The sequence below is a fragment of the Orbicella faveolata genome, unplaced genomic scaffold (assembly GCF_042242905.1).
Source record: "Orbicella faveolata isolate gen_17 unplaced genomic scaffold, um_ofav_v1 contig_25, whole genome shotgun sequence".
In the NCBI taxonomy this organism is placed as follows: domain Eukaryota; kingdom Metazoa; phylum Cnidaria; class Anthozoa; order Scleractinia; family Merulinidae; genus Orbicella; species Orbicella faveolata.
Genome location: NW_028301553.1, coordinates 3,383,396 through 3,401,499, shown reverse-complemented (window position 1 = coordinate 3,401,499; position 18,104 = coordinate 3,383,396). Strand labels below are relative to the sequence as shown.

The window sequence follows — 18,104 nt, the reverse complement described above, 5'->3', positions numbered from 1 at the left end:
TCGCTAGTTTCCAGTTCCTCTGGGTTTTCGTTCATAGCAACAAGAAACATGGCGGCTTGAGTACTCAACCGTTGTTACGTTACTCTGGTAAATTTTGAGCCATTTCGACAGCATTCCTGACGGGTTATGGGTTCTGAAAGAAGAGCTTTGTCTTCTCGTTCTCCTGCTACGAGGTATGAAGTCCTTCTTGTCGAGGACACGCCAATGAAAGGTCTCAGCGAAGAGCGAATGACCACTTGCTTTCATGTATTCGATGAAATCATTCCAGATTTGGGAGTTTATAAGAAAGTTTTGAAGATGCTGCGAGATGAAATATACGAGGCTGTATATAGTAATGAATATACCACTATTCCACCGAAAAAAGGGAAAAACAAAACGTCTTATATTCAGCGTCTCCCGTATTTTGTTCTTGTTAATCGAGTTTTTGAAGAACGTGACAAAAATGCGGACCAACTGCAAGCAGACATCGCCGCACTGGAAGGAAAACTTGCCGAGAAAGATAAACAACTCGACGAAAGCAATCAGAACATTGAACAGCTTAAGAAGTCGCTCAAAGATTGCAGCGATAAGATTTACAACATGGAGATCGAAATGGAAAACAACTCTTTGGAACAGAGAAAACTTGAAGCTAACATTCAGTACGAGCAGATGATGCAACAGGCCGCTAAAGACAGGTACGAAAAACGCATTGCCAGTCTTAAAGAAGAGCTCACTCAAGCGAAGGAAAGAAATAAGTTTCTTGAAAAGTTTAAAGAGGGTTATGATGCTCTTGAAGAAGCTTTTAATGATTCAACAGTGTTTGAAAAGAAGCCCCTTAAGCCGGCTGTTTCGACGAGGAGGGCTCAGATTGTTCAGGAGATTGCTTCGGCTAAGCTTTTAGAAGAGCAGCTCCTCACCATGCAAAATGCAATTATTGAGGAATTCGAACTATTCTTGGAAGAGAACAAGGCTTCGCCCACAAGTGAAGTTGATTTGAAAAGCAGTGGGAGTAACTTTCGAGTGACCCCAGATGATGAACACGAGATGAGGGTGAAACTAGAAGAAGATTTGCACAAAGTTAAACAGAGGTTCAAGCAAAACATTGCTGATATTGAAAATGAATTTCAGCTAATTGAAATTCAGAGGTCCAGTCTTGAAGATCAGTTGGCTGAACTTGAGGAAGAAGCTAAAAGAACAGAAAGAGAGACCAACGATAAACCAGAAAGAAAAAAAAACATGTTTGCTGTGCAAGCAGAGAAAGAGAAGAAACCAAAACAGCCAGAAGAAGATGATGAAGAGATTGATTTTGTAAAGATTATGAACAGTGCACATAATCAAGATCCATTCATTGCACACGAGAGAATCCTGAGCAAGTATTCAGCAATGTTGTATTACTCATGCAACCAAGGAAAGAACTACCATGAGTTTAAAGATGCCAAGTTTTGTGCTAGCTGTGGTGAAACAACATTACTATGCCCACACAAAGTTACAGATCATAAGGTTGTTTCATTGCCCCATAACTGCACGCACATAAAAATTATCAGACCAACAGTGCACATATCACGAGATGAAAAACCTCCCGTTCTTGTTGCAGAAACCCCTGACAGTGTGCGAACTTTGTCAGCAAAAACCAACAGCACTCTGGGATATGGAGATGAGTCAATCATAAAAGCACAGCAGCACCTTACCATGTCATACAAGTCCCTTTGGGATGACTACTATTCTCGTACTTCAATTCAAAGACAGATTCCCAGGTCTCTTTCTGTGGATCGTGTGTCTTCCATCATTGAACAGTTTTGCGCTTCACTCATTTGGCAAGATGATTATGCAGTGGAAGATGAACAGATTGTTTCAGTGGTGGATACATTGTACTCCTTCTTCCATGAGAGGTATTTGGTTTCAGATGTCACATACCTGGCTGTGTATGACTTTGTTTCAAGCGTAATTACATTTGCACCAAGTAGCAAGACTATTCAGTTGTTTGCTCAAGCAATGTGTGGTAACCTAGATCCTGTTGTCATCCGTTATGTCCTTCTGGTCAATGAGTTCATTGATCTGGTTGAGTGGCTGGCAGTTAAAGACATCAGGAGCTTTGCTCATGTCGTGTTTCCCTTCATGAATGAGGAAGATATTGAGCAGTTTTCTATGGGTTACACCTCTTTCAGTGAGAACAAGATCTCCAAGGAACTGGTTTCAGAGTATTTTCTGTACATCATTCTGAAGTACAGAGAGCCTCGCTTTCAAGAAATGGAAGTGAAGCTTCTTCAGCAACCAGGAAGGAAGCCTGGATTTATGACAGATATTGAATACGCTGAAGCTATTGACAACATCTGTCCTCTGGCATCAGAGCGCTTGAGACGTCGTCTATTTGTGGAGTCTGTAGAGCACATGAGAAGCACTGATGATTCAGTTTCAGTTATGCGTCTGGCTCAAATCACTGGTTATCTTTCTCTACTACAGTTGACGCCAGTCATAAAAAATTCAATTTCTCAGAAGGTTGAAGAAGCACGTCTTGTCGTCACAGAGGGTCAGTCCCCTCCTCCTGATGTTCCAGTGAGCAGTGAATTCAAGCCTGGGAATTTTTTAACAACGAGCACTGCACGCGCAGTGGCAGCTGAGAATGCCAAGCGCTCAAGAACAAGGCAGCTGAAAAGGATTGAAGAGTATCAGTATGACTAGGACAGGAGAGTGGCTTGCAGAAAGCAAGAACTTTAAGTCCACAGTTGTGACCTTTGGATCATGTGACTAAATCAGAGAGCTAATTGTGGTTATTTAAAAATTATCAAATTGTGAGGAGAGCAGAGTTGATCACAGCAGTGACTACTCCCAAAAATGGGCTGTAGGGCATGCTTCTTGAAACCTGTACCCTATAATTTTGAGATCAAAACAAGAGATACATGTAGTTTCTATCCTTCTGAAAAACATCAACACTGACAACAAATTCCTCTTTATTGCTGTTTATGTTATTATATTATATAGATACAACTTTGAAAAACAAGGGTGCTGGCAACCCAAAATAACTATTAGGTTAAAAATGCTAGGTTGTCAGTTTACAAATTGACTGTGCTATGCCATACCCAACTCCACACCAGGGAATATAAACTATATCAGACCAAATAATCTCCAAACATTTTTCCATGTACCCTTTGCCATTGCACATACATTGCAAGGAGAAATAGACATTGAAAGACTGGTGTTAGCAAAATCATTGCTGGTTAATGTTTGGATTTGCACTGATTGATAATGAAACAATTTGAACTCTGAACTAAGATGTTGTCTCTTCAATCAGGTGTTGTCTCTTCACTTCACTGTCAACTTTTAGATACTTTACATGTAGATAACAGATTGTGTTTCAGATGTATCACAGGGCTAAATTCCAGGTTAAATTATGCAAATACAATGCTAATCTAAATGCTACTTTTGAGGATAATTGCAAAAGAACTCTCAAGGTTGAAGGTGCATCATTAAGGGGAACACATTCAAATGATTCTACCAGAGACACAAAGGAAGGGACAATGTTTGGACTATTTCCAGATAAAAAAAAAGTTAAAAAGTTTTAATGTTGCATAAGTGAACACAATTCTTGTATAGCACAGTTTGGGAATTACTGCTTGAGTGGAATTACATATGATCATTCAAGGTGTATTTTATTGTGCAAGTGTCGTTTGTTGTACTCTGTAGGAGTTGAGATATTGGAAGAGAACAGCACAGACATTTGTTTTTGTTTTTTGCCCATAGGCATGTTCACCATTTTTCACCCACCACACAAGGTTATCTTTAGATTATGGAGATCCTTGTTATAGCAAATACTATGGAAGAAATACTGTGGATACACAGTTCATTATGAATACATTTAATGTAAACTTTGTAAGATAGCTACATTGTATACTTGTTCAGAAGTGATGTATCATTTGCAATAGACAATAATTCACCACATTTTTTAAATACCAAGAAAACTACTTGTAACATGCTGGTGGAGTATTCTTGATGAACTTAAAAAAAAAATTAAATCTGACACATCTTCTCAATCAAAACTAATAGGATTCACAAACACTGTCACGGTTATGAACTCCTGAGTTTTAACTTGATCTATGATTAATGAGTTTGTAAACTTTGTATCACCTTTGATGCGTAACTTTGAAGGAGAGAATGTAACTCATATAAAAGAGGATTCCATGGATAAATAAAGATTTTACTGGAAATTTGCTCAGTGGTAGCTAATTAATGAAACAAGTATAGTTGTGTATCAGTTTCATAATTTGCATGATGCATCTGATGTTATAAAACTACTAACTGTTGGCCCAGCTTTTAAACAAGACTATCAACCTTTTTACATTTCACAAGTGACTATAACTATTCTGCCTTTTGGAAAGTGGAACAAATACATAAGATTAAAATTAATGGAAAATTATCCTAGTCTCTCTTTTTTGCAAGAGTCATAACACTGTAGTCTTTTGGATATGAGAACACTCATTAACTTGGCCAGAGTCAAAGGTTGTGCAAACTGGTTCTGTCTTCTGATGGTACATTTAGTTAATTTCTAAACTGTTGGACAATGGTTCATAAAGTCAGTCGTGACTAAAACATGTCTCAAGTCTGGGATTTTTTTAATTTGTAAAAATAGGTCTGAAATCTCTACAAACTTATTTTGAATTGAACAAAGATTATTCGCACCTTAAAATCCACAATACACAATCCACAATATAGTACATGACCACACAACTAGTAGACTGGAAATCAGTCCATATTTGTTGGATGAAATGTAGTGTCTCAATTGCACTTCCTGCTATAAATTTTGTGCATCGTACCCTTTTATCTTCAGGGAAAAACTTTGCACTCTTGACAACTAGAAGTGCTACTTTTCACTTAATCTTGCAGCAGAGACATCTTACTAGTGTTATGAAAAGATCAATGAAATTTTTTTGTGTACAGATTAAAAAAACTATGAGTCATAATCATCATCTTCATCCTCGTGCTTTCGTTTGATTGGTGTGATTAATGGCTGCTGAGTGCTGGCGACAGTCTCATCCATGCTTGGAAGAGCTGATACTGTGAGCATTGAAGCTGGGATACCTGTGACTTGAGATGCCGTGGCTCCTGTTTTGGGCTGACTTTTAGTGGGAGTTGTTCCAGGTTCACTTTTTATCTGGTGAATGGAATAAGTTATCAGTCAAGGCATGTTAATTTCAAGTCACTCTGATGCATGCACTGATAGCTGGGACAGGTGCTTGCCATGAGGGTTTAACTGAACTCGAGATAATTAACTCAAGTGTAGATTTTAGTACACAGCAACTAGAAAGAAGCAAATTCCCATGCATCATGAAGACTCCTAAGCCTGCTGACAAACACCTGAAATCAATGTTTAACCATCAATGTCCTGCAGACAGCATTGGTTCTTTGGTTGGGATTGCCATCATATTGTTGCCAAAATGAATACATTATTTCAATGCAGAAGTATACCAATATTAACTCTGTAATATTTGACAGTTAAAAATTTGAATTGAAGATCTAAAGTGTTTTCTCTGCTTCTTCAAGCAAAAACGTTTATTTCATAGGAACTGTTACAAAGCTAAGTAAATCTTTGCCTTTAAACTTAGAGATACGACAGTAAGTTACTGACTACAAGTCATGTTGAATCTTGACAAAATTTTCTGATAGAATATCAAGATCATGAATAGCATTTACTTTTATGATGATTCCCTAATGCCATAGCCTGTGAACACAGATGGATTTCCAGTGTTTGTTTCATGCCACCAAAAAATGAATGGTCAATTGATGATTGAAATATGTAAAAACAGGGATCCCACCTGTATTGTTTTTGCGGTTGTAGTTGCCACTCCAGGTTTCTGTACTGTGTGAGTAGCAGCAATCCCTATTGGCTCCTGTTTAACAGTCACACTACCCACAACTTTAGAAGTTGGCACAGCAGCAGCATTTGCTGCAGCTCCTGCAGATGCTGTTACTGGGGCAGTTACCGGCATTTTGACAGTTATAATAGTAGTTGGAGTGGCTTTGACAGGCGTTGATACTGAAGACTGGGAGATTGTTCTTGCTACCACTGGGTTGGAACGAACTTGAGAATGCTGTTGATTCAACAAGAGTTACTTATGTTAACAGCATTACTAATACAAAGCAACGCAATAATGGGGTTGAGCCAAAGGCCAGGCTTGCTTTCCAAAGGCCAAGTGGCACTATTCAAGAAAAAAAGAGCCAAGCTGGCATAGTTTAATGGAAAGATTTCCTTTTAGCATAAGAATATAATTTCCAAGCTTTTGCAAACAGGAGTGATGATGTTCTATCTGTAAACAAAAGTTTCTTATTGGCATGTTCTTTCCCATGCTCTTCATAGAGTTTTACTCCACATAACAAAGTATCAGGACTGTTACGACAACTAAGCTTCTGAGGCTTTTGCAAACTTTTGCATACATCACCTTTTTCTGTGTCTTGACTTTGTAGTTGGTGGAGGTCAGACAGTATCTGTCAGGTGGCAACCGTAAACCACTCTTTGTCTGGATCTGAGGTAGAGGGTGTCGATTCTTCTGGCGAGCAATCTCAATGAGAAACTAGCAAGAGAAAGAAAATTTGGACAAAAATGTCATTATATGAGACTAACATGACATTTGCAAAGACTTAGATAGATGCTAAAACACAAAACATCAAATGCTTTGAAGAACGTCATATAGGAGGGTTTGCAAGTTAACACAAGAGAGAGGGTTGGCATGGGTTTCAAAGACATTCAGTGTAATAGCATAGGATTGTAGTCTGTAAACTTGTGTGCTGATGACCTACTTTGGCATAGAATTGAACCATTCCATTTTTTATCTGCACCCCCCTAGTGAGGGTCTAACTGAGGGTGAGGAAACAGTCTCTTTAAAGGCTGTTTCTGAGGGAGCAAATGTGAAGGGGCCTAGTTGATCTTTTAATAAATTCCAAAGGGGGAAGTGTGTTGGCACTTTAACTTTCCTATCTTGGGAGGTAAAATGTTTACTTTTCTGAGGGGGTAAGAGCAAAAGATCCTCGATAAGGCAGGGGGAGGGGGGGGTTGCGGTTACGGAATGGAATGGCCCATCTTTAAAACTGTGGTGAACACCCTCAGTGTGCGATGTACACAGATTTAATGCATTCTGGCTACCATGGTATGACGTGCCCTATGTTAGCATGTGTATGTTATTTACTCAAATTAAGAAACAAATGGATATCATAATGACTTACCTCTCTCGGAGGTGGATTTGTATAGGAGTGGTCCAGTCTTGACTGTATGGCTAACTGCACATCATCTGCGTCAAGTTCTTTCTTGCCAGCATGTTTGGAGTAAACTGTTGCATCCTCCAGTACAGTGGTAATATAACCTGCAGTAAACAGACAGATTGTATCTTCACGAACCTTGTTTACAAGGTTTCAATTTTAAGTCTTTTAAGTTGAGCTTGATGTCCATGAAAATTAAGCTTAAAAATTTAAGCAAAAAAGTTTCACCCAATAGCAATTATTAGACGTAAACTATGAAATCTGCTGATACAGAGTCTCCAATCTATTACTAGGTTGAAAAAGCGACGTAAAACTGTGTCTTAAGACGAAAACAAAAGTCATAAAAGACCCAGGAAACTGATTTGTTATTGCAATCCAAGTTATCAAATATCTGAAGGACTTTTGAAAACTCACGGTAAGTGTATTCCAGCATTTGGTTGATAACTCTCGGCTCATAGTCACTGATTCCCATCTCTTTTAAAATAGCTCCCATGACTAAAGCATCTTTAGGAGTGCTTTTCGCTGGCAAATTCCCCTCGCTCTGTTCATTGTCTGTTTTGTCCGCCATTTTGTTCAGCTGCACTGGGAGAGACCGCTGACTGGTGAGCATAGAAGACAATCCCATGATGCATTGCAATTTTCCACAAAAATAAAATGGCGGAAGCGTTTCCATCAGAAAAAAGCACTAAAGATGTTATAAATGACATACTGGATGACTATGAAAAATTAACCAAGTATGTTATTATTTCTGTTTTTAGCTCTGTTTTGTTTTGCAAGGTGTGACTTTGTTCTGAGATTAAGATGGTTAATCCTGACAGTGCAATGACCTACTTTCACTGAAAATTATTTGCTAGTTTGTTGTAAGAATGGAGTTTCTCTCCTGTTTCTAGAGAATTATTCGAGAGTCTATCAGCAGTCTCATTGTATCGGACAACAAAACAAGATGCTAGCTCTGGAGATACAGCAAAGGTAAACTTTGACTTTGTCTTGATTGAGACTATATACAAAATAAAAATGAACTTATAATAGGGTGTCTGGAAAACCCGAATAGCGAATAGCGAATAGTCGCGAATAGCGAACAGCGAATAGTCCCGAATAGCGAATAGCGAATAGTACGAATAGGGCGAATAGTGGCGAACAGTCTCAAATAGTGGCGAATAGTGGCAAATAGAGGCAAATAGTGGCAAATAGTGGTAAATAGTGGCAAATAGTAACAAATAGGGTACCCAGTATCTCGCAGTCAACCTCGTAGCAACTCAGGATGGGATTTTTCCGCTAAAAAGCACAGACACTTATCAGGACAAAAGGTGTTTCTAAACGTAATTTCTTCTGTTTTAACCACTGCGAAAGCGTAAATACGTCTTTATTAGGTTATCCTTGTGTTTTCTGTTTTCTTAATGCTGGCGATGGACAGCCTACTAGCCCGAGTCCAGAGAAGAAAAGGTAATAAATTCACTGAAATTCTGTTGCTGATTTGGATAATTAATTAATGATTTATATTAGATCTAAAGCGGTGACTATTGACGACTATTCGCCACTATTCGCCACTTTTTGCGACTGTTCGCCACTATTCGTACTATTCGAGACTATTCGCACTATTCAGAACCATTCACTATTCGCTATTCGCTAATCAGATTTTCCAGACACTCCTTATAATAAGCTCAAGCCCAAGACTTAAATCAAAATCAGTGACAGGATTTTTTTTTATGTATAGGCTGTTGATCAGCTTATTGCAAAGGATAAAGAACTTCAAGCAGCCATTAAACAAGTGCAGGAACAGCAAGCAAGACAGCAAGAAATCCAAACAGTGAAAGAGGAAATTTCGAAGAAAGATCAAGAGATCCTTAGTCTGGAATCCCAGTTAAAGGAAGCAGAAAAGTTACTGGTAAGTCTGAATAAAGGTGCCATGATGATTTAAAGATGATTTCCAGTCCATACTACGCACTCAAGAGTTTGTTTATGTTTTTTGTTTTGATTCATGTAAGATGTCACAAAATGTAACATTATGCAATTAGTTTCATGTCTATATCCATTATGGATGCAAAGCTTAATGCTTCATTCTTTCTGACATCACTTGAGGAAACAACTTCAAATGTGAAAAGAATTTAAAATGCCTCAAAGATAAGGTAAGAGGTTGTTAATACAAATAACATGGATTTGCATTCCATTGAGTGAGACTTAAAAACATTTTGGTGCTAAGACTGTGCAGTATAGACTGGAAAATAATCATCTTTTAACTGTCAAAAGTTAGTGGAAGTTATAGAATGATGAAGTAAAAGACTTGTTAAGATAAAGGTTGTCATTATTCAAGTACCTGATTGAGACTCTTTTGCAAAGACACCTGTATTGTTATCATTGCAAGTCTCCTTATTTTGAGGCATGTTTGGTAATTTTATGAGTAAAGCAAACCCTGCTCCATATCACTCGCTCACTTACTCACTCATCCTCTTTGCTCCTGTGATTGGAGGATAAGGCTACAACCCTGCTCCAGATACATATTTCTCAGTATAATGTACATAACGACAGGGTTTATGGACCCACATATTGTAGGCACTCCTATGGAGACGCTTTCTAAGTCCACATGGTGTTTGTTTTTTGAGTTTGAACATGCATCACATAAAAAGACTGCTGTAAAGAATCATGTCAATTGCATTTTTTTTCATTTGTTTTAGTCTCAAGCATTGTTCCAAGCAAAGAAAAAGTTGTCTGCTATAAACCAGGCTGACAAGGGTAAGTAGAAAGTTATTATTTCAAATGTTGTGTTCTTAAGGCTTAGGGAGGAGTTGATGATGCTGTCATTAACATCTACAAGATCTCCACACCCTCTCCCTTGACCCAAACAACCATTCCACATTCAATTTGCCAAACGACCTCAAGTCAAAGTTATAAAATGATGTTTATCTCAAATTTGAAGATTTGACCCATTTTCCCTCTATTTATGACTCGGTTTCTAACCCACTTGTTTCATTTTAACAAGGAATGGTTTCCTCTGAAGACCTGATCAAGTATGCTCATCGAATCAGTAGCAGTAATGCTGTTGAAGCACCAGTATCATGGATGCCAGGTTTGTTCCTGAAGATCAAATTCTCTTAACCTTCTTCAGGCCCTGTCCACACTACAAAATGCAGCTTTATTTCCACAGTGAGGCCTACTGGTCACACTAATCCGTCAAAAAAAAAAGAGCTTTTCAAAAACTCTCTTCAAACTGGATGAATTTGAAAATACCAGCTTTGTGTTTTAGTGTGGACGGCAAACATTTTGACAACGGAGCTTTTCAAAAGCAATGTCATCATGATGATCATGTGATTTTGCTGCCAGAGTTTTGTTCAAACACAAAATAATCCAAAATGACCAGTGAGTGTTGCATTATCAAATTTCTCCAGCATAGTGAGGATGTAAAATATTTGGTGCATTTTCAGAGTGAAAATGCCGTTTTCAAATTTCTCTGACGCAGTGTGGATGGGACCTCAGTGTTAACATTCGCTGTAACAAAATGGGGAAATTTAGGGAATTCAGCCACTCTTGTCATTTATGTTTTTATGCACACTGATCTTTTATAGGTAGTTAGGATTGTAGGTTTGCTTTCTCAGAATTCTCCCAGAGGACGTTTTTCCATGCAGATTGTCTTATTTTGTTCAAAATGCCTGCTGTTAAACCTCACTCTTACATGACATTTCTTTCAAGGTTAATTTTCCCTGGGCTACTTGTAATTTTAGGGGATCCACGCAGGCCTTATCCTCAAGATATAGAGATGCGATCAGGATTGCTTGGTAGACTTATGGAAGGTGTTCCAAGTGAAACTGATCAGCCTGTGACCGGTGATTCAACTCTCCAAGAACTGATGCAGCCCTCAGTCTCTGCATCACACGTGTCGCAACCTGTCAGTGGACTTGGTAGGTTGTATTTTTAATCAAGAATATTAAGGTGGCTCCCTATAGTTTTACGATAGCACATGCACAGAAGACGAAAGCGCAAGTAATCTGCATGTGCTCAACAGAAAACATCAGTGTTTTTCGATTTTTATGATGTCAACACAAGGACAAAAAGCAAAACTGACAGTGAATTTTCTCGCATTTCCTTTGGTGAATATTTTTAAAATTTGGCTCAGTTGTAACCACATACACTTCCTATAAAATACCCTATTTTTGTTAAAATCTGTCAGAGCTAATCTTGTATATTTAGAAGAATGACAATTACAGAATATTGGAAAAACCGTCTGAACAACCTTCACTTTTTACCAATTCAAAATGTCAGGCAATATCATTTCCATGATCTGGCAAAGTATGAAAAAAATTCACCAAAGGAAAGCATAAATGTTAAGGAGTTTAGGCCGAAATAAGGAATATATCTGCCTCTCATTAGATGAGATGTTGCCATGGTAACGACCTTAATCCAAAAACTGACTACCAAAAAATAAGCCTTATTTTAACAGTACCCATTCTGGTAAATCTGCTGTTGTCAGAATACATTTTTACATGTCATAGAGATACCAAAACCCCTGAAAACCCTGTTGGCCATATAGACACTTAAGTAAGGTGGACAGCTCTGTAATGTAGACAGTTACAACTGGTCCTAAGAATGTAAACAAATTTGTTGTGCATTTCCATTTTGACCAGGTCTTACCAATGGTCAAGCATCTTCATTTTCCTGGCAGAGCCACCTATCCACGGGACAGTCTTCATCTCTGCAGGTGGGAAATAATGAGAGATATTTCTAGTAACTGCAGCATCTAGTTCTGTGCGCGCATTGCAGACCTATGATGCCACTTGACGAAATACATGGCCATTTCCGAATTGCCTTTTGCCTCAGTGTCAAAACGAGTCTTCGTGTGAAACCATTCACATGAAAATGTGTTCCGTCTACAGGTTCATTTTCATGCAAATCAAACTCATTTTCATACGAAAGATTTTGCATGAGGATTCGTTTTGAAACAGAGGGACAACATAACTCGGAAATGGTCTAATCTTGCGTAAAGCAGGACATTAATACCTGATTTCTTCACTAGCTTTGTATACGAAAATGTTAATAACAAATTTGATATTTTGACAGCATGACACCTCTTCTAGCTTGGACATCATAGCTAACAATCTGACGAAGGAAGTGACCAATGGCAGACAGGAACAAGGCGTGGATGAAGTCGAGTTCATGTCGTCATCATCATCATCGTCTTCTAGTGACAGCCCATAATACTAACTTTGTATAAAATAAATATTACAGTAAATAAACCTCCTTCAAATTGACTGACATCTGTGGTCTATGCGTCTATCAATTCCAAGGTGATCCTGCGCCCTCCGAACACAATCGGGACCCAGGAATTTCACCAGCTGAAATTTCACCAGTGTATTTATTTTTACAGCCACAATCTGAATGCCTACCACCTCTCCAACACCCCGCCCCCCTTACCCCTTACCACCCCCCACCTCCCAAAGGACTAAAAGAAAACACATGCGGTACAACTGGTGACGAACGCGGGAAAAAATTGAGTAAACCAAACTACGACAACTTCTGATTGGCTAAACAGAAAAAGCGTTGGCTCTGATTGGTTAAGAGTCTGTCTGTTGCACACCTCTTGTGAGTGGCTAATATTACCGCATGATTTCAGCATTTGTAGAAGAAAAGCGGTCAACGATGACTTAAAAATAGTACACAGGGAAATAAGGAATTAGCTGCTTCTGTGAATTATCTGATATGAAATATTATTCAACTCCACTCAACAGGGAATATCGCGGGAATCGAGTGCACGATATCTGTACGAGGGGAGACCGGTTTAAAAGGTTTTCTTTAGCCTAAGAGCGCCAGAAACGTCATTAATCAGGGAAAGAAACCATTGAATATTTTAAATTCTTTTATTAATCAGCCATGTTAGGCCCCTTCTACACTTCACTGGAGGAATTTGAAAACGGACGTTTCACTTTGAAAACGCATCTAATGTTTTCCGTGGACACTACGCCGGGGGAATTTAAAAACGCAATAATCACCGGTCATTTTAAATTTGTGTTTGAGATAAACTTGGGCAGGGAAATCACATGATTCTCGTGACTACGCCTTGTCGAAAAGCTCCGTTTTCAAAATGTTCTCCATCTACTCTAAAACACAAAGCCGGCGTTTTCAAATTCCTCCGGTTTGAAGAGCGTTTTCTAAAAGCTCCGTTTTCGTGACGGATTCGTGTGGACGGTAGGCCTAACCGAAGAAATAAAGTTGCAATTTTTAAATTTCTCTAGTGTATCGTGTGGACGCTGCCTTAGTGTGTTTCGATGTGTTTGCAGGATCATTGTATATAAAACTTTATTCTCGCCAATTACGTGTTGAATCGGCCCACGGGCTGGCCAAAATATCTCAAACAAGACACGTGAAAATATACAGTGATACCCCACTCTAAAATGTCTAATAAAATATAATTACTGGTAGCACTTATTCTAAAGAACCTGCCAAGTTTATCATCGATAATTTTTTAAGCTTTTCTTGTACAAACAGCTTTAAAAATACCTGCCAGTAGAAACCAAACTTGTGCTCTCGTGCAAAGGAAACCGATGCCGACAAGGTGGGCGTTTAAGATAAAGTCTTCAATATCGGTCTCGTCAGTCCATGCCATGTGAGAGTAAGCGACGCAGAAGAACTTCTTGATCGCCTGTGCAAAGCGACGCAATGAAAGAAAAGCGAGGTAACTATAACTACAGTAGCCTATTAATGAAAATATTCATTGCAGGCTTGTTGAGATCTCTAAGTCAAGAGATCATAATTTATAATACTAGAGTGAGAGACAAAGCCACTAGGCACGGAAACTGGACGTAAAGAGAGTTTTCTTTTTCGCTCTTCCTCTTTCTCTCGCCAGTCGAGAAACATGTACTTTGTAAACGAAGGCATCTTCTTAGAGGCCTTTATCATGGTATTAAACTTTAGCACAGCTCAAAAGAATATACATTCGGGAATTTTTTAGTTTAAAATGCATTTTCTGTCTATGAAATTAAACCGCTGAGAAGTTACAACGTAGTAAAGTCCTTGGACATTGTAGTATTTTAACAACATCACATATGAAATCCACCTTGGCTTTTATAGCTTTCATTTTTCCGCTTGGTCGTAAATTTTCACGCGGCCGAGATGAAAGACAACTAAATTGAACGTTCTTGGATATTTGACAAAAAAATTGTGTGGGCAAGTAATAAAAAGCTATAAAAATAAATAGCTTGTGTAAGCATTAGACCCGCACGGGCGTTTATATTTGTCTTATTTTTTTACGAACGTTGAATGGAATAGCGTTAGCGAATTAGTTGTCCTGACAAATTTGAGAACATTACTTGAAATTTTTTTTCTTCTTGTTGAAAAAATACTGCAAAACTGTTTCGACATAACTTACTTCATTAATTTCTATCATTAACATACGTCAGTTACGCTATCACGAAACGTCCGCCTACACTCCTAAACTCACATAATGTTAAGCTCTTTGGATATGCCATATGCACTTATTTTTATTTTGAATTCGATTTTATAAACAGCTGAATGTACAGGAAGGCAAACCCAATCAAACAGGACCTCGACCCGGCTACTGGTACTGTCATCTATACGAGCCTTTATTTAAAAGTTTCATGTAGAAGTTCACGAAAAAAAACTACCACTTATTACGCTGTATATGAATTATTTTGCTGATCATTTTTAATTAAAAGGGATAACGGTGCCATGGAAGCCAAAGATTTCAAAGTAAAAAATTCAAACTAATTTGCTGATAAAGAATATTTTACCTCAATGCCATATAGATCGATGCTGTAATACACGCCTCTTTACATGCCTTGCCATCCCCTTATCGCTAGCCCCCGCCCTCGTCACGCGCTACGCGGGAGACGAAACAGAGAGCGGCTATAAATAAAACCTTGTTTAAAAACAGCTAATGATTCTCAAACTTCACGTGACTCGAGTTTTTGCACGTGCTTTCGGGAAGGCCGATAGAAACTAATTAATTTGTGCACAGCCACTTTACAAGCGTCATTAAAAAAAAAACAACGATCTGTTATCTGCATTTCAGAGCAATATATGGAAATAAAGTGCGTGGGACAAAGTGATTATACCACGTGCATGCAAAATGAGCTCCATCATGTTTGCAGTTTTCTTTTTTCTTTTTTTTTTTTTTCTTTCCATCAGTGCGATCTGGCAAAAATAAAGACCTTTATTTTCAGTGGCCAGGGGTAAGAAGAAGCAGGCCACAATTTCCTACAGTTTTTGTAGAGCACGTGATTTCTGATTCAAATTGTTATTAGCCCTCTGAATAAAAGCCACGCTACCAATGAGAAAACATCTAAATTTTGGAAATATAGGAATAAAACGTAGCGTGTTAGCAAACGCCTTCTTAATTTCTCTTTATTTTAAGTAAGTTGTACCCCGTAACTCGGTTATTTCGAATTAGCGCTATTTTGAATTCACGCTTTTTCGAACTATTCTTCATTTCAAATGTTCAAATGTTGTTGTTTCTAATGCATGGTCAGTGCGCTTCGCTGCACCTAGCTGACCCTAACCAGTTAATTTCGAAATACCGGAAATAATTTCGCAATTTCCCCTGAGATCTCGAAATAGCGGGGTTCAACTATAACATTTTAAATATAGCTGTCGGATGGATCAGTATATTTTCAATACTAAAATACATTCTTCTAATTGTCTTCTCTGTGCTAGCAGATCAAATGATACTTATGCTCTCCTGTAAAAAGACAGCGATATAAGGTGGGCGTTTTAAATAAAGCTCTTACAAAAGGCTCATCAATATTACTCTGCGGCAATGGTACGTGACTTCTCGAACAGCTAGCGCAAAGAGCAGCACTGAATCGAAAGAAAACCAAGGTAACTAGTAAGAATTATAGTTTGTGATATAATGATAATAATAGATTAGTTGTTACACTTTCTCTGTTCTGGTGGTTAAACTTGAATATTGGTACTATTCAGGGGAAAATGGGCATCGAACCTGGTCGGGGGTTCTAAAGCGAAAGATAAAACTAAGGAACAGGTTATAACAGTAAGAAAATGCAGGAAAATGAAGCTTTATTTTAGTTTCACATGTTCTTTCAAGATGCCCAGTTTTTACACTTCTCCAACATGATCAAGGTGACATGTGAAGCAAAGTGGAAGCAACGGTTTGTAAAAGAATAAATTTATTGTTGGCATCAATACGGGACAAATTTTACGACAGTTTTTTTTTAAAGACTCGATTTTGACTGAATTTAATATAATTTACAATTTATTTTTTTATTTCTGAAACGATTGTGGCGAAAACTTAGTGCTATGGTTAAATAATAAATAAATATGAGCTTAGTACTCTCCGCCCACACTGCAATAAAAAAAAAAATTAACGTCTATATTTGCATAAGACATCTGAACTTGCCCCCATTTTAAATTCGATTTATAATCAATTATATTCGTAAAGGGCCAAAATGAGGTTGATTCTGCTGTGTTTAGAATGTCCCAAGGCTATTCCTTTATTTTTTCGTTTTGTCGCTTAACGATTTACATTCAATCACTGATTAGGCGGCATGTAAGTTATCAATGGTTTTAGAAAGCAAGAAAATTTAAAATTCACATCTTCACAAGTGGCTGGCTTCTTGACTTGAAGCTACTTGTTAACGGGTAAAACAGTTGACGAACAGACTGTTTTCACAATCGCAGGCTCACAAGAATTCCACAGATTAACCAAAATGTTGGTTATGCCGCGGTTAGAGTTAAATACGCCAGCTAATCATTTTAAGAGAAAAGTACACCTCCCACGTGCAGTCAAATGAACAAGCGATTTCTAGCAGAGATGGGAGAAGCGATGTGGGCCTCGCACTTGTGATATCATATTTGTGGTTCGTCACGCTATCTCCTTACCTGAAGCTTGCGTGACAAAGTGGCAAGTTGTACATCGGTGTGATAATAACTCAAGTGGCATGCAAGTTTGATAACATGATGAATTGAAGCTTTTTGTTGGTCATTCGCCATTCAATTCAACACAGCTTTTTTTTTAAGCGCGAATGCAAGTTTCTCTTCCACTTAAAACTTTTAAATAACTTGCAAGATGCAAAAAGGCACTCGCATTTTCCACGTGCTGACGAGCTAATTTTAAATTTTGATTCTGCACTTTAAGGTGTCATGTAAAACTAACAATCAATTCTAATTTTTTCGGAATTTTTAAGTGGTTATACAAAACACAGCTACCTCACATGACAAGCGAAACAAACGGCATAGGACATATTATTCATTTTATAATCAACAATTTTCTCCGTGTGGGAATACAACTTGTGTTGACATTGAAAACAGTTGAACTCAACATGCATTTTACATGTGCTACCGAGTGGGAAAAAAACTGAAATTCACATAGAAAAAGACAGTTTCCACGTAAATGGAAAAAAAAAAGAAGAAAGAAAAAAATGAACAGCCCTTCAAACCTGTCATGGTTTACACAATAGCAGAACCCCGTTGATTGGAAAATTTGCCAAATATACATGTTTGAATTAATCCTCCTCTATTTGTCATCGTTGTTCATTAAGTCTTTAATGCGTTTCTTCCTTTGGAAAGCTAATATTTTGAATTTATCTGTTATGACACAGCTCGTTTGACTACACCACCAACGGCCTTCAAAGTTTGGTGGCCGTATTTAAGGGTATTTTAATAAAGTAACTGACTATGTGAGCCTCTGTTCATACCAAAACAACATGGTATTCTTAGACAATGGAGCGGGCGGGCTACCACTGTGATCTATGAATGGCTGAAACTAAAATTTAAAAAAATTGCCCTATTGAATTATAATTATAAAATGAGACGTTAATAAAATGGGGTTAAAAAGTGCCACGACGGTTTGGAATATATATCTTAAAAGCGTTTTGAATGGTTGGTTGAAAATGAGTTTTCGTTTCAATAACACGAAG

At 38.0% G+C, this 18,104-nt stretch overlaps 3 protein-coding genes across 3 annotated transcripts; 2 read left to right on the top strand and 1 right to left on the bottom strand.

Annotated features, from left to right (window-relative positions):
• Positions 1-2: 2 nt before the first annotated feature.
• Positions 3-4,181, top strand: LOC110052764 (uncharacterized). The gene has a single exon (XM_020758931.2). It carries the CDS (start codon positions 127-129, stop codon positions 2,656-2,658), a length of 2,532 nt encoding a protein of 843 aa, XP_020614590.2. The 5' UTR covers positions 3-126; the 3' UTR covers positions 2,659-4,181.
• LOC110052766 (transcription initiation factor TFIID subunit 9B-like) lies at positions 3,817-7,864 on the bottom strand. Its single transcript, XM_020758933.2, has 5 exons — positions 7,639-7,864; positions 7,192-7,328; positions 6,411-6,542; positions 5,787-6,062; positions 3,817-5,125 (listed from the first exon to the last, which is right to left on the bottom strand). The coding sequence occupies exons 1-5, from the start codon at positions 7,847-7,849 to the stop codon at positions 4,922-4,924; spliced, it is 960 nt and encodes a 319-aa protein (XP_020614592.2). The 5' UTR covers positions 7,850-7,864; the 3' UTR covers positions 3,817-4,921.
• On the top strand, positions 7,839-12,464 carry LOC110052767 (mediator of RNA polymerase II transcription subunit 4-like). The gene is made up of 8 exons (XM_020758934.2): positions 7,839-7,958; positions 8,115-8,193; positions 8,939-9,109; positions 9,897-9,954; positions 10,202-10,288; positions 10,941-11,117; positions 11,841-11,914; positions 12,274-12,464. Exons 1-8 carry the CDS (start codon positions 7,879-7,881, stop codon positions 12,409-12,411), a joined length of 864 nt encoding a protein of 287 aa, XP_020614593.2. The 5' UTR covers positions 7,839-7,878; the 3' UTR covers positions 12,412-12,464.
• The last annotated feature ends 5,640 nt before the right edge of the window (positions 12,465-18,104 follow it).